At 55.0% G+C, this 17,855-nt stretch overlaps 1 protein-coding gene across 1 annotated transcript in view; it reads right to left on the reverse strand.

Moving 5' to 3' along the window:
* Positions 1–1,950: 1,950 nt before the first annotated feature.
* The window catches only part of LOC142486096 (kielin/chordin-like protein), a gene marked incomplete at both ends in the record, with an annotated part of 171,133 nt that continues 155,228 nt past the window's right edge, over positions 1,951–17,855 (reverse strand). The window contains 3 exons of the mRNA XM_075584755.1: positions 1,951–2,062; positions 5,143–5,315; positions 7,611–7,753. Coding sequence (XP_075440870.1) covers positions 1,951–2,062; positions 5,143–5,315; positions 7,611–7,753 — 428 coding nt within the window. The remainder of the gene's footprint in view (positions 2,063–5,142; positions 5,316–7,610; positions 7,754–17,855) is intronic.

Here is a 17,855-nt window from a genome sequence, read left to right on the forward strand (position 1 = left end):
TTTTTTTCGATTAGTGAGGTCATCCAACGCACGCGCACACACGCACGTAACAAGGACTAATGGTAGTAAAGTATAAGTGTACTACAATAAATAAACTGTTATGTAAAAAAAAAAAATGTGTCCCGGTTTTTCATTTTCAAAATCTGGTCACCCTAGTAATAGGAGGCAGGGACACCGGGGTTAATTGGGAGTAATAGGAGGCGGGGACACCGGGGGTTAATGGGGAGTAATAGGAGGCGGGGACACCGGGGGTTAATGGGGAGTAATAGGAGGCGGGGACACCGGAGGTTAATGGGGAGTAATAGGAGGCGGGGACACCGGGGGTTAATGGGGAGTAATAGGAGGCGGGGTTAACGGGGGAGTAATAGGAGGCGGGGACACCGGGGGGTTAACGGGGAGTAATAGGAGGCGGGGACACCGGGGGTTAATGGGGAGTAATAGGAGGCGGGGTTAACGGGGAGTAATAGGAGGCGGGGACACCGGGGGTTAACGGGGAGTAATAGGAGGCGAGGACACCGGGGGGTTAAGGGGGAGTAATAGGAGGCGGGGACACCGGGGTTAACGGGGAGTAATAGGAGGCGGGGACACCGGGGGTGTAATAGGAGGCGGGGAGACCGGGGGTGTAATAGGAGGCGGGGACACCGGGGGTGTAATAGGAGGCGGGGAGACCGGGGGTTAACGGGGAGTAATAGGAGGCGAGGACACCGGGGGTTAACGGGGAGTAATAGGAGGCGGGGACACCGGGGGTTAACGGGGAGTAATAGGAGGCGGGGACACCGGGGGTTAACGGGGAGTAATAGGAGGCGGGGACACCGGGGGTTAATGGGGAGTAATAGGAGGCGGGGTTAACGGGGAGTAATAGGAGGCGGGGACACCGGGGGTTAACGGGGAGTAATAGGAGGCGAGGACACCGGGGGTTAAGGGGGAGTAATAGGAGGCGGGGACACCGGGGGTTAACGGGGGGGGTAATAGGAGGCGGGGACACCGGGGGTGTAATAGGAGGCGGGGAGACCGGGGGTTAACGGGGAGTAATAGGAGGCGAGGACACCGGGGGTTAACGGGGAGTAATAGGAGGCGGGGACACCGGGGTTAACGGGGAGTAATAGGAGCCGGGGACACGGGGGTTAATAAGAGGCGGGGACACCGGGGGTTAATAAGAGGCGGGGACACTGGGGGTTAATAAGAGGCAGGGACACTGGGGGTTAATAAGAGGCAGGGACACCGGGGGTTAATAAGAGGCGGGGACACCGGGGGTTAACAAGAGGCGGGGACACCGGGGGTTAATAAGAGGCGGGGACACCGGGGGTAATAAGAGGCGGGGACACCGGGGGTTAATAAGAGGCGGGGACACCGGGGGTTAATAAGAGGCGGGGACACCGGGGTTAATAAGAGGCGGGGACAGTACAGGAGTTCCAGCCCCCCGTTATATAATGGGGGGGGGGGAGCGGTGCTTTTCAATGTATGGGGAATGTAGTAGTATTATATTATATTGTGAGTTGTGTGTGTAGGGAACAGAGCGTGTTCAGATGTGACCGGCGCGCTTTGCGATTCTCTCAGCCTTTCTCCGTGTCCAATCCGTGCGGTAACGGCGTTATTACACGCGGTTTCACTGCGACGGCGCCGCCAATCCGTGCGGTAACGGCGTTATTACACGCGGTTTCACTGCGACGGCGCCGCCAATCCGTGCGGTAACGGCGTTATTACACGCGGTTTCACTGCGGCGCCGCCAATCCGTGCGGTAACGGCGTTATTACACGGGCTGAATTGTCGTTTCTCCGTTAGGTGCAAATCTTAAAACCGCTTGCAGTTGGCGAGACCGGTTCCGCGAGTTATATCCGGGTCTGACGGAGAGAGTCGGACTGGGGAGTTACACCCGCGTGTAACGCACGTACAATCTGACCTCCTGACCGACCAGCAGTGTAGGGGTTAACCCCCGGGCCCTCTCCTCACCATCACCACCCAGTCCTGCAGCAGCTGCACCACCGCGTCCCCCATCAGCACCGTCACCTCCTTGGTCCAGGACACGCCGCGCTGACCACGGTCATCGTTAGTCACGTGGATGCTGCAGGAAAGGGGGGGGGTCACACACGAGCCCTGCACACACAGCCTCCCCCCAACGCGCGCACACACAGCCTCCCCCAAACGCGCGCACACACAGCCTCCCCCCAACGCGCGCACACACAGCCTCCCCCCAACGCGCGCACACACAGCCTCCCCCCAACGCACGCACACACAGCCTCCCCCCAACGCGCACGCACACACAGCCTCCCCCAACGCGCGCACACACAGCCTCCCCCAACTGCGCGCACACACAGCCTCCCCCCAACGCGCGCGCACACACAGCCTCCCCCCAACACGCGCACACACAGCCTCCCCCCAACACGCGCACACACAGCCTCCCCCCAACACGCGCACACACAGCCTCCCCCCAACGCGCGCACACACAGCCTCCCCCCAACGCGCGCACACACAGCCTCCCCCAACTGCGCGCACACACAGCCTCCCCCCAACGCGCGCGCACACACAGCCTCCCCCCAACGCGCGCGCACACACAGCCTCCCCCCAACGCGCGCACACACAGCCTCCCCCCAACGCGCACACACACACTGTTTATTCTTCAAACAGGTATGTGTGAGCTGGATTCAACGATCAATTTGCAAAATCCTAAAATGTAATTAACAATTTGGTGTGTCTGAGTTGATTAGGCAGACCCCTCCCTTAATTATTAGTCAATGTGCTGTGTTTTAGGATACTTAAGGCAGGATACCGTGGCTGTGTAACATTTAAGTGTGTGGCAGAGTTAATCTTGGAGTTGAAGATCAGGACTCTGAACAACAACTTTACAACTGTGAGAACTTTACTTTCTAAAAGCTGTGATTAATTGCACTCTTCCTATCCTCCAATAACTGGCCTGTCTCTCCTCCTGCATCTCACCGTGCCCTCCCTCCCGCCTCTCACCGTGCCCTCTCCTCCCGCCTCTCACCGTGCCCTCTCCTCCCGCCTCTCACCGTGCCCCCTCCTCCCGCCTCTCACCGTGCCCCCTCCTCCCGCCTCTCACCGTGCCCCCTCCTCCCGCCTCTCACCGTGCCCCCTCCTCCCGCCTCTCACCGTGCCCCCTCCTCCCGCCTCTCACCGTGCCCTCTCCTCCCGCCTCTCACCGTGCTCTCTCCTCCCGCCTCTCACCGTGCCCTCTCCTCCCGCCTCTCACCGTGCCCTCTCCTCCCGCCTCTCACCGTGCCCTCTCCTCCCGCCTCTCACCGTGCCCTCTCCTCCCGCCTCTCACCGTGCCCTCTCCTCCCGCCTCTCACCGTGCCCTCTCCTCCCGCCTCTCACCGTGCCCTCTCCTCCCGCCTCTCACCGCGCCCTCTCCTCCCGCATCTCACCGTGCCCTCTCCTCCCGCATCTCACCGTGCCCTCTCCTCCCGCATCTCACCGTGCCCTCTCCTCCCGCATCTCACTGTGCCCTCCCTATTTCTTTTTCTGGTTACTGTTTCCTCACTCCTTTGTGAGCATTTCTGTTCTCTACAACATTCCCACTCCCCACTGCACCATTATTTATACACCTCTCTCCCAACAACTTCTTTAACCCTCAATAAAAAACACCCACACAAATCCTCTATTCACACCCTCTATCTCCCCCTTCCTGCTGCTGGGGATCTCCCCTAAGCCTGAAGCCAGACATACACACCTGATCTCACTCACGCCTCCCTGCCATCGCTTACCCTGTAAATGGTGTTAACCTTTTCAATTAACACTGACCTTCCTTAAATTTTACCCCACAAATCAAGCATCCCAACAGCCTGCCCTCATGGCTAATGTCCCACAGTCACTTATACCACCCATTGTGGCCAAGCACTGCCATCTACAGCACTTATTCCCCCACCTGCTGTCTCTGTAAGTTTCCCCTCAAACCTCTTAGATTGTAAGCTCTTCGGGGCAGGGGGTTCCTTTCCCATTGTCTGGTTTTGCTGCACTTATTGTATTTTTAAATTCCCTGTACTGTATTCTTTGTGAAGCGCTGAGTACACTTTTGGCGCTATATAAATAAAGACATACAATACAATACACAGGGCTTCCCGCACACACACACAGCTTCCCACACACACACACAGCTTCCCGCACACACACACACAGCTTCCCGCACACACACACTCAGCTTCCCCACACACACACACACACACAGCTTCCCACACACACACACACACACACAGCTTCCCGCGCACACACACACACAGCTTCCCACACACACACACACACAGCTTCCCGCACACACACACACACACACAGCTTCCCGCACACACACACACACACACAGCTTCCACCCCCACACACACAGCTTCCCCCCCCCACACACACAGCTTCCCCCCCCCACACACACAGCTTCCCCCCTCACACACACACAGCTTCCCCCCTCACACACACAGCTTCCCCCCCCACACACACAGCTTCCCCCCCCACACACACACAGCTTCCCGCACACACACACAGCTTCCCGCACACACACACAGCTTCCCGCACACACACACAGCTTCCCACACACACAGCTTCCCGCACACACACACAGCTTCCCGCACACACACACACAGCTCCCCCCCCCCCACACACAGCTTCCCACACACACACACACACACACACACACACACACACACACACACACACACACACACAGCTTCCCCCCCCCCACACACACACAGCTTCCCCCCCCCCACACACACACACACACAGCTTCCCCCCCCCCCACACACACACAGCTTCCCCCCCCCCACACACACACACACACAGCTTCCCCCCCCCACACACACACAGCTTCCCCCCCCCCCCCACACACACACACACAGCTTCCCCCCCCCCCCCACACACACACACACAGCTTCCCCCCCCCCCCCCACACACACACACAGCTTCCCGCACACTACCAATTAGACTGTAAGCTCCTCAGGGCAGGGACTCCTCTTCCGAAATGTTACTTTTATGTCTAAAGCACTTATTCCCATGATCTGTTATTTATATTATCTGTTATTTATTTGATTACCCCATGTATTACTACTGTGAAGCGCTATGTACATTAATGGCGCTATATAAATAAAGACATACAATACAATACACACACACACACAGCTTGCCGCACACACACACACTCACCTGAAGTCTCCCGCCTCGCAGTCCTCGCTCAGGACGTACGTGCAGCTCCCCTGGAAGTGATACATCTTCCCATCGAAAGTCCGGTAGTGCGGGTCCCCGAACGCGATGCAGGTGGCAGGGCGCGGGATGCAGTGCGGGCAGCACATGCCAGGGATCAGAGCGGGGGTCTCATCCTGCGGGGGGAGTGTGACAATGTGACATTACCAGCACAGGGAGGTCACATCTGTCACCATCACCCTGCGTTGGGAGGGACAGATCCTATGGGATATAGCACCCATCCGTCTGTGTCACCGTCACCCTGAGTTGGGAGGAACGGGTCCCATGGGATATAGCTCCCTTCCGTCTGTGTCACTGTCACCCTGCGTTGGGAGGGACAGATCCCATGGGATATAGCTCCCTTCCGTCTGTGTGACTGTCACCCTGCGTTGGGAGGAACGGGTCCCATGGGATATAGCTCCCTTCCGTCTGTGTCACTGTCACCCTGCATTGGGAGGGACAGAGCCCATGGGATATAGCTCCCTTCCGTCTGTGTCACTGTCACCCTGCGTTGGGCGGGACAGATCCCATGGGATATAGCGCCCTTCCGTCTGTGTCACTGTCACCCTGCGTTGGGAGGGACAGATCCCATGGGATATAGCTCCCTTCCGTTTGTGTCACTGTCACCCTGCGTTGGGAGGGACAGATCCCATGGGATATAGCTCCCTTCTGTCTGTGTGACTGTCACCCTGCGTTGGGAGGGACAGGTCCCATGGATATAGCACCCTTCTGTCTGTGTCACTGTCACCCTGCGTTGGGCGGGACAGATCCCATGGGATATAGCACCCTTCTGTCTGTGTCACTGTCACCCTGCGTTGGGCGGGACAGATCCCATGGGATAAAGCTCCCTTCTGTCTGTCACTGTCACCCTGCGTTGGGCGGGACAGATCCCATGGGATATAGCTCCCTTCTGTCTGTGTCACTGTCACCCTGCGTTGGGCGGGACAGATCCCATGGGATATAGCTCCCTTCTGTCTGTGTCACTGTCACCCTGCTTTGGGCGGGACAGATCCCATGTGATATAGCTCCCTTCTGTCTGTGTCACTGTCACCCTGCGTTGGGCGGGACAGATCCCATGGGATATAGCACCCTTCTGTCTGTGTCACGGTCACCCTGCGTTGGGCGGGACAGATCCCATGGGATATAGCTCCCTTCTGTCTGTGTCACTGTCACCCTGCTTTGGGCGGGACAGATCCCATGGGATATAGCTCCCTTCTGTCTGTGTCACTGTCACCCTGCGTTGGGCGGGACAGATCCCATGGGATATAGCTCCCTTCTGTCTGTGTCACTGTCACCCTGCGTTGGGCGGGACAGATCCCATGGGATATAGCTCCCTTCTGTCTGTGTCACTGTCACCCTGCGTTGGGAGGGACAGATCCCATGGGATATAGCTCACTTCTGTCTGTGTGACTGTCACCCTGCGTTAGACGGGACAGATCCCATGGGATATAGCTCCCTTCTGTCTGTGTCACTGTCACCCTGCGTTGGGCGGGACAGATCCCATGGGATAAAGCTCCCTTCTGTCTGTGTGACTGTCACCCTGCGTTAGACGGGACAGATCCCATGGGATATAGCTCCCTTCTGTCTGTGTCACTGTCACCCTGCGTTGGGCGGGACAGATCCCATGGGATATAGCTCCCTTCTGTCTGTGTCACTGTCACCCTGCGTTGGGTGGGACAGATCCCATGGGATATAGCTCCCTTCTGTCTGTGTCACTATCACCCTGCGTTAGACGGGACAGATCCCATGGGATATAGCTCCCTTCTGTCTGTGTCACTGTCACCCTGCGTTGGGTGGGACAGATCCCATGGGATATAGCTCCCTTCTGTCTGTGTCACTGTCACCCTGCGTTGGGAGGGACAGATCCCATGGGATATAGCTCCCTTCTGTCTGTGTCACTGTCACCCTGCGTTGGGAGGGACAGATCCCATGGGATATAGCTCCCTTCTGTCTGTGTGACTGTCACCCTGCGTTAGGCGGGACAGATCCCATGGGATATAGCTCCCTTCTGTCTGTGTCACTGTCACCCTGCGTTGGGCGGGACAGATCCCATGGGATATAGCTCCCTTCTGTCTGTGTCACTGTCACCCTGCGTTGGGAGGGAGATCCCATGGGATATAGCACCCTTCTGTCTGTGTCACTGTCACCCTGCGTTGGGTGGGACAGATCCCATGGGATATAGCTCCCTTCTGTCTGTGTCACAGTCACCCTGCGTTGGGAGGGACAGTCCCATGGGATATAGCTCCCTTCCGTCTGTGACACTGTCACCCTGCGTTGGGAGGGACAGATCCCATGGATATAGCTCCCTTCTGTCTGTGTCACTGTCACCCTGCGTTGGGCGGGACAGATACCATGGGATATAGCACCCTTCTGTTTGTCACCGTCACCCTGCGTTGGGCGGGACAGGTCCCATGGCTCTCCCCATGCCTCACCGCGCTGCAGGACACTTGGGGACACCTCTCGCTGTGACAGTGCACCTCGCCGGACACACAGGTGCAGGCCGTGCACTCATCCACCTGCCAGTGCTCATTAGAGAGGAACCTCTGACCCTGATACCAGCACGAGACTGCAGGGGCTGCAGAGAGAACAGAGCATCGCATCAATCGAGCACCGCAGAGCATCGCATCCACCGAGCACCGCAGACCATCTCATCAACCGAGCACCGCAGAGCATCACGTCAACCGAGCACCGCAGACCATCGCGTGGATAGAGATCCTCAGAGCACCAAAGGAGCTGCAGAGCATCGCACATCAGCATGCCATCTACACTGCAGAGCATTGCACACTGTTACACAGTTGTACTGTGTTATAATGACGGGTACTCACCCTGGCACTGGGCTGTGTTATAATGACGGGTACTCACCCTGGCACTGGGCTGTGTTATAATGATGGGTACTCACCCCGGCACTGGGCTGTGTTATGACGGGTACTCACCCTGGCACTGGGCTGTGTTATAATGACGGGTACTCATCTTGGCACTGGGCTGTGTTATAATGATGGGTACTCACCCTGGCGCTGGTCTGTGTTATAATGCTGGGTACTGTGGTGAAAATGGGGGTACCCAGCGCATTAATAAAGGCAGTGTGCTCGGCTGGTTACCCCTATTTCGTATTGGGGATGAAGGGGTTAATTTTTCATGCACTGTACATGTCTTATTTTTCCCTCTGTCCCTTGTTGTCCCCATTTTGCAGGATAGTACATCCCAAGCACACACATATGGAAAATATAATTGTGAAATAAGGGGACCAGGTATGATCAATAAAGTGTATTTTTGCTGCAGGTTTTAAGAGACAAGCAGGATGAGGTTTTTTTTCTCCTGTCATTAAAATGCGCACAAGAACCAAATGTTTTGACACCTATGAGCTGGGTCACTTTCCTATGCAAGCTTCAAAGGTAACATGCTGGGCCCACGCCTGTGAGTCTCTCTGAAAGTTGTATATCAAAGACCCAGAGTCAGGGGGGTGTGAATTGGCCAGGTGGATGCTAAATAGGAAGTCCTGTTGACTCATCTGGGCTGGCTCACCCCCTGAGTTCCCACTTTCAGCCAGAGAGAGGCCAGGTAAAGAGGGGAGTGCACCTATGCTAAGTAGCCACGGTGGCGTTGTCGCACATGCCCTGTTTGAACAGGAAATCCCTAGTGCCCACTCTCCAAACTGTGGGCAAGTAGGTGATTGGGGAATGATTACTTTGACACGAGGGGGATTTGGTGGGTATGTTGGCAATAGGCTTCCAAACCCTATATACATCCCACCCAGGCTATTCCCATTGTCTTTCGTTTTTCACTCTACCATGTGAGCGGAGAAGAGCAGCAGCACATTCCTGGAATGCAAAGAGTCTTATTACATCGGAACCAAGGACAAATTCTGCGTTAGGACACTGATTGCTGGGGGTTATCTGATTAACCCCAACGGGCCAGAAAAGATTTTGCACATTCACAGAAGGATTGGGGCTGGCAATTTGTGTCCTTGCAAAAGGACTACATTTTAAAAGACAATCTTCTGGTGCTTTGCACCTTTCTGGACATTATCCCCTGTTCCTATACCAGTAAGTGTAATTATTAAGTGTATTCTGCAGTTGTCGTGTGTTTACCTATCAAGGGAATAAATCTCAGTTTATTTTGCTCAACTTGTTCTGCTCAATTGGAATCCACAAAATATAAATGTGTTAATAGGTGCGTCCATCGTGACAGGTACTCACCCTGGCACTGGGCTGTGTTATAATGACGGGTACTCACCCTGGCACTGGGCCGTGTTATAATGACGGGCACTCACCCTGGCACTGGGCTGTGTTATAATGACGGGTACTCACCCTGGCACTGGGCTGTGTTATAATGCTGGGTACTCACCCTGGCACTGGGCTGTGTTATAATGCTAGGTACTCACCCTGGCACTGGGCTGCGTTATAATGCTGGGTACTCACCCTGGCACTGGGCTGTGTTATAATGACGGGTACTCACCCTGGCACTGGGCTGTGTTATAATGACGGGTACTCACCCTGGCACTGGGCTGTGTTATAAGGACGGGTACTCACCCTGGCACTGGGCTGTGTTATAATGCTGGGTACTCACCCTGGCACTGGGCTGGGTTATAATGACGGGTACTCACCCTGGCACTGGGCTGTGTTATAATGCTGGGTACTCACCCTGGCACTGGGCTGTGTTATAATGCTGGGTACTCACCCTGGCACTGGGCTGTGTTATAATGACGGGTACTCACCCTGGCACTGGGCTGTGTTATAATGACGGGTACTCACCCTGGCACTGGGCTGTGTTATAATGCTGGGTACTCACCCTGGCACTGGGCTGTGTTATAATGCTGGGTACTCACCCTGGCACTGGGCTGTGTTATAATGACGGGTACTCACCCTGGCACTGGGCTGTGTTATAATGACGGGTACTCACCCTGGCACTGGGCTGCGTTATAATGCTGGGTACTCACCCTGGCACTGGGCTGTGTTATAATGCTGGGTACTCACCCTGGCACTGGGCTGTGTTATAATGCTGGGTACTCACCCTGGCACTGGGCTGTGTTATAATGACGGGTACTCACCCTGGCACTGGGCTGTGTTATAATGACGGGTACTCACCCTGGCACTGGGCTGTGTTATAATGACGGGTACTCACCCTGGCACTGGGCTGTGTTATAATGCTGGGTACTCACCCTGGCACTGGGCTATGTTATAATGACGGGTACTCACCCTGGCACTGGGCTGCGTTATAATGACGGGTACTCACCCTGGCACTGGGCTGTGTTATAATGATGGGTACTCACCCTGGCACTGGGCTGTGTTATAATGCTAGGTACTCACCCTGGCACTGGGCTGTGTTATAATGCTAGGTACTCACCCTGGCACTGGGCTGTGTTATAATGCTGGGTACTCACCCTGGCACTGGGCTGTGTTATAATGCTGGGTACTCACCCTGGCACTGGGCTGTGTTATAATGATGGGTACTCACCCTGGCACTGGGCTGTGTTATAATGCCGGGTACTCACCCTGGCACTGGGCTGTGTTATAATGCTGGGTACTCACCCTGGCACTGGGCTGTGTTATAATGACGGGTACTCACCCTGGCACTGGGCTGTGTTATAATGACGGGTACTCACCCTGGCACTGGGCTGTGTTATAATGCTGGGTACTCACCCTGGCACTGGGCTGTGTTATAATGCTAGGTACTCACCCTGGCACTGGGCTGTGTTATAATGACGGGTACTCACCCTGGCACTGGGCTGTGTTATAATGACGGGTACTCACCCTGGCACTGGGCTGTGTTATAATGCTGGGTACTCACCCTGGCACTGGGCTGTGTTATAATGCTGGGTACTCACCCTGGCACTGGGCTGTGTTATAATGACGGGTACTCACCCTGGCACTGGGCTGCGTTATAATGCTGGGTACTCACCCTGGCACTGGGCTGTGTTATAATGACGGGTACTCACCCTGGCACTGGGCTGTGTTATAATGATGGGTACTCACCCTGGCACTGGGCTGTGTTATAATGCTAGGTACTCACCCTGGCACTGGGCTGTGTTATAATGCTGGGTACTCACCCTGGCACTGGGCTGTGTTATAATGACGGGTACTCACCCTGGCACTGGGCTGTGTTATAATGCTGGGTACTCACCCTGGCACTGGGCTGTGTTATAATGACGGGTACTCACCCTGGCACTGGGCTGTGTTATAATGCTGGGTACTCACCCTGGCACTGGGCTGCGTTATAATGATGGGTACTCACCCTGGCACTGGGCTGTGTTATAATGACGGGTACTCACCCTGGCACTGGGCTATGTTATAATGCTGGGTACTCACCCTGGCACTGGGCTGTGTTATAATGCTGGGTACTCACCCTGGCACTGGGCTGCGTTATAATGACGGGTACTCACCCTGGCACTGGGCTGTGTTATAATGACGGGTACTCACCCTGGCACTGGGCTGTGTTATAATGACGGGTACTCACCCTGGCACTGGGCTGTGTTATAATGCTGGGTACTCACCCTGGCACTGGGCTGTGTTATAATGACGGGTACTCACCCTGGCACTGGGCTATGTTATAATGACGGGTACTCACCCTGGCACTGGGCTGTGTTATAATGCTGGGTACTCACCCTGGCACTGGGCTGTGTTATAATGCTGGGTACTCACCCTGGCACTGGGCTGTGTTATAATGCTGGGTACTCACCCTGGCACTGGGCTGTGTTATAATGACGGGTACTCACCCTGGCACTGGGCTGTGTTATAATGACGGGTACTCGCCCTGGCACTGGGCTGTGTTATAATGCTGGGTACTCACCCTGGCACTGGGCTGTGTTATAATGATGGGTACTCACCCTGGCACTGGGCTGTGTTATAATGCTGGGTACTCACCCTGGCACTGGGCTGTTATAATGATGGGTACTCACCCTGGCACTGGGCTGTGTTATAATGATGGGTACTCACCCTGGCACTGGGCTGTGTTATAATGACGGGTACTCACCTTGGCACTGGGCTGTGTTATAATGCTGGGTACTCACCCTGGCACTGGGCTGTTATAATGCTGGGTACTCACCCTGGCACTGGGCTGTGTTATAATGACGGGTACTCACCCTGGCACTGGGCTGTGTTATAATGACGGGTACTCACCCTGGCACTGGGCTGTGTTATAATGCTGGGTACTCACCCTGGCACTGGGCTGTGTTATAATGCTGGGTACTCACCCTGGCACTGGGCTGTGTTATAATGCTGGGTACTCACCCTGGCACTGGGCTGTGTTATAATGACGGGTACTCACCCTGGCACTGGGCTGTGTTATAATGACGGGTACTCACCCTGGCACTGGGCTGTGTTATAATGCTGGGTACTCACCCTGGCACTGGGCTGTGTTATAATGACGGGTACTCACCCTGGCACTGGGCTGTGTTATAATGCTGGGTACTCACCCTGGCACTGGGCTGTGTTATAATGCTGGGTACTCACCCTGGCACTGGGCTGTGTTATAATGCTGGGTACTCACCCTGGCACTGGGCTGTGTTATAATGACGGGTACTCACCCTGGCACTGGGCTGTGTTATAATGACGGGTACTCACCCTGGCACTGGGCTGTGTTATAATGATGGGTACTCACCCTGGCACTGGGCTGTGTTATAATGCTGGGTACTCACCCTGGCACTGGGCTGTGTTATAATGCTGGGTACTCACCCTGGCACTGGGCTGTGTTATAATGCTGGGTACTCACCCTGGCACTGGGCTGTGTTATAATGATGGGTACTCACCCTGGCACTGGGCTGTGTTATAATGCTGGGTACTCACCCTGGCACTGGGCTGTGTTATAATGCTGGGTACTCACCCTGGCACTGGGCTGTGTTATAATGCTGGGTACTCACCCTGGCACTGGGCTGTGTTATAATGCTGGGTACTCACCCTGGCACTGGGCTGTGTTATAATGACGGGTACTCGCCCTGGCACTGGGCTGTGTTATAATGCTGGGTACTCACCCTGGCACTGGGCTGTGTTATAATGACGGGTACTCACCCTGGCACTGGGCTGTGTTATAATGCTAGGTACTCACCCTGGCACTGGGCTGTGTTATAATGACGGGTACTCACCCTGGCACTGGGTTGTGTTATAATGACGGGTACTCACCCTGGCACTGGGCCGTGTTATAATGCTGGGTACTCACCCTGGCGCTGGGCTGTGTTATAATGACGGGTACTCACCCTGGCACTGGGCTGTGTTATAATGCTGGGTACTCACCCTGGCACTGGGCTGTGTTATAATGACGGGTACTCACCCTGGCACTGGGCTGTGTTATAATGACGGGTACTCACCCTGGCACTGGGCCGTGTTATAATGCTGGGTACTCACCCTGGCGCTGGGCTGTGTTATAATGACGGGTACTCACCCTGGCACTGGGCTGTGTTATAATGCTGGGTACTCACCCTGGCACTGGGCTGTGTTATAATGACGGGTACTCACCCTGGCACTGGGCTGTGTTATAATGACGGGTACTCACCCTGGCACTGGGCTGTGTTATAATGCTGGGTACTCACCCTGGCACTGGGCTGTGTTATAATGATGGGTACTCACCCTGGCACTGGGCTGTGTTATAATGCTGGGTACTCACCCTGGCACTGGGCTGTGTTATAATGACGGGTACTCACCCTGGCACTGGGCTGTGTTATAATGACGGGTACTCACCCTGGCACTGGGCTGTGTTATAATGACGGGTACTCACCCTGGCACTGGGCTGTGTTATAATGACGGGTACTCACCCTGGCACTGGGCTGTGTTATAATGACGGGTACTCACCCTGGCACTGGGCTGTGTTATAATGACGGGTACTCACCCTGGCACTGGGCTGTGTTATAATGCTGGGTACTCACCCTGGCACTGGGCTGTGTTATAATGCTGGGTACTCACCCTGGCACTGGGCTGTGTTATAATGCTGGGTACTCACCCTGGCACTGGGCTGCGTTATAATGCTGGGTACTCACCCTGGCACTGGGCTGTGTTATAATGCTGGGTACTCACCCTGGCACTGGGCTGTGTTATAATGCTGGGTACTCACCCTGGCACTGGGCTGTGTTATAATGACGGGTACTCACCCTGGCACTGGGCTGCGTTATAATGACGGGTACTCACCCTGGCACTGGGCTGTGTTATAATGCTGGGTACTCACCCTGGCACTGGGCTGTGTTATAATGCTGGGTACTCACCCTGGCACTGGGCTGTGTTATAATGCTGGGTACTCACCCTGGCACTGGGCTGTGTTATAATGCTGGGTACTCACCCTGGCACTGGGCTGTGTTATAATGACGGGTACTCACCCTGGCACTGGGCTGTGTTATAATGCTGGGTACTCACCCTGGCACTGGGCTGCGTTATAATGCTGGGTACTCACCCTGGCACTGGGCTGTGTTATAATGACGGGTACTCACCCTGGCACTGGGCTGTGTTATAATGCTGGGTACTCACCCTGGCACTGGGCTGTGTTATAATGCTGGGTACTCACCCTGGCACTGGGCTGTGTTATAATGCTGGGTACTCACCCTGGCACTGGGCTGTGTTATAATGACGGGTACTCACCCTGGCACTGGGCTGTGTTATAATGACGGGTACTCACCCTGGCACTGGGCTGTGTTATAATGACGGGTACTCACCCTGGCACTGGGCTGTGTTATAATGCTAGGTACTCACCCTGGCACTGGGCTGTGTTATAATGCTGGGTACTCACCCTGGCACTGGGCTGTGTTATAATGATGGGTACTCACCCTGGCACTGGGCTGTGTTATAATGACGGGTACTCACCCTGGCACTGGGCTGTGTTATAATGACGGGTACTCACCCTGGCACTGGGCTGTGTTATAATGACGGGTACTCACCCTGGCACTGGGCTGTGTTATAATGCTGGGTACTCACCCTGGCACTGGGCTGTGTTATAATGCTGGGTACTCACCCTGGCACTGGGCTGTGTTATAATGACGGGTACTCACCCTGGCACTGGGCTGTGTTATAATGACGGGTACTCACCCTGGCACTGGGCTGTGTTATAATGACGGGTACTCACCCTGGCACTGGGCTGTGTTATAATGACGGGTACTCACCCTGGCACTGGGCTGTGTTATAATGACGGGTACTCACCCTGGCACTGGGCTGTGTTATAATGATGGGTACTCACCCTGGCACTGGGCTGTTATAATGCTGGGTACTCACCCTGGCACTGGGCTGTGTTATAATGACGGGTACTCACCATGGCACTGGGCTGTGTTATAATGACGGGTACTCACCATGGCACTGGGCTGTGTTATAATGACGGGCACTCACCCTGGCACTGGGCTGTGTTATAATGATGGGTACTCACCCTGGCACTGGGCTGTGTTATAATGACGGGTACTCACCCTGGCACTGGGTTGTGTTATAATGCTGGGTACTCACCCTGGCACTGGGCTGTGTTATAATGACGGGTACTCACCCTGGCACTGGGCTGTGTTATAATGCTGGGTACTCACCCTGGCACTGGGCTGTGTTATAATGACGGGTACTCACCCTGGCACTGGGTTGTGTTATAATGCTGGGTACTCACCCTGGCACTGGGTTGTGTTATAATGCTGGGTACTCACCCTGGCACTGGGCTGTGTTATAATGCTGGGTACTCACCCTGGCACTGGGCTGTGTTATAATGCTGGGTACTCACCCTGGCACTGGGCTGTGTTATAATGACGGGTACTCACCCTGGCACTGGGCTGTGTTATAATGCTGGGTACTCACCCTGGCACTGGGCTGTGTTATAATGCTAGGTACTCACCCTGGCACTGGGCTGTTATAATGACGGGTACTCACCCTGGCACTGGGCTGTGTTATAATGCTGGGTACTCACCCTGGCACTGGGCTGTGTTATAATGACGGGTACTCACCCTGGCACTGGGCTGTGTTATAATGACGGGTACTCACCCTGGCACTGGGCTGTGTTATAATGATGGGTACTCACCCTGGCACTGGGCTGTGTTATAATGACGGGTACTCACCCTGGCACTGGGCTGTGTTATAATGACGGGTACTCACCCTGGCACTGGGCTGTGTTATAATGACGGGTACTCACCCTGGCACTGGGCTGTGTTATAATGCTGGGTACTCACCCTGGCACTGGGCTGTGTTATAATGCTGGGTACTCACCCTGGCACTGGGCTGTGTTATAATGCTGGGTACTCACCCTGGCACTGGGCTGTGTTATAATGCTGGGTACTCACCCTGGCACTGGGCTGTGTTATAATGACGGGTACTCACCCTGGCACTGGGCTGTGTTATAATGACGGGTACTCACCCTGGCACTGGGCTGTGTTATAATGACGGGTACTCACCCTGGCACTGGGCTGTGTTATAATGACGGGTACTCACCCTGGCACTGGGCTGTGTTATAATGACGGGTACTCACCCTGGCACTGGGCTGTGTTATAATGACGGGTACTCACCATGGCACTGGGCTGTGTTATAATGACGGGCACTCACCCTGGCACTGGGCTGTGTTATAATGATGGGTACTCACCCTGGCACTGGGCTGTGTTATAATGACGGGTACTCACCCTGGCACTGGGTTGTGTTATAATGCTGGGTACTCACCCTGGCACTGGGCTGTGTTATAATGACGGGTACTCACCCTGGCACTGGGTTGTGTTATAATGCTGGGTACTCACCCTGGCACTGGGCTGTGTTATAATGACGGGTACTCACCCTGGCACTGGGCTGTGTTATAATGACAGGTACTCACCCTGGCACTGGGCTGTGTTATAATGCTGGGTACTCACCCTGGCACTGGGCTGTGTTATAATGACAGGTACTCACCCTGGCACTGGGCTGTGTTATAATGATGGGTACTCACCCTGGCACTGGGCTGTGTTATAATGACAGGTACTCACCCTGGCACTGGGCTGTGTTATAATGCTGGGTACTCACCCTGGCACTGGGCTATGTTATAATGACGGGTACTCACCATGGCACTGGGCTGTGTTATAATGACGGGCACTCACCCTGGCACTGGGCTGTGTTATAATGATGGGTACTCACCCTGGCACTGGGCTGTGTTATAATGACGGGTACTCACCCTGGCACTGGGTTGTGTTATAATGACGGGTACTCACCCTGGCACTGGGCTGCGTTATAATGACGGGTACTCACCCTGGCACTGGGCTGCGTTATAATGACGGGTACTCACCCTGGCACTGGGCTGTGTTATAATGACGGGTACTCACCCTGGCACTGGGCTGTGTTATAATGACGGGTACTCACCCTGGCACTGGGCTGTGTTATAATGACGGGTACTCACCCTGGCACTGGGCTGTGTTATAATGACGGGTACTCACCCTGGCACTGGGTTGTGTTATAATGATGGGTACTCACCCTGGCACTGGGCTGCGTTATAATGATGGGTACTCACCCTGGCACTGGGCTGTGTTATAATGACGGGTACTCACCCTGGCACTGGGTTGTGTTATAATGATGGGTACTCACCCTGGCACTGGGCTGTGTTATAATGACGGGTACTCACCCTGGCACTGGGCTGCGTTATAATGATGGGTACTCACCCTGGCACTGGGCTGTGTTATAATGACGGGTACTCACCCTGGCACTGGGCTGTGTTATAATGACGGGTACTCACCCTGGCACTGGGTTGTGTTATAATGACGGGTACTCACCCTGGCACTGGGCTGT

This window comes from Ascaphus truei, unplaced genomic scaffold (assembly GCF_040206685.1).
Source record: "Ascaphus truei isolate aAscTru1 unplaced genomic scaffold, aAscTru1.hap1 HAP1_SCAFFOLD_736, whole genome shotgun sequence".
Taxonomy (NCBI): Eukaryota; Metazoa; Chordata; class Amphibia; order Anura; family Ascaphidae; genus Ascaphus; species Ascaphus truei.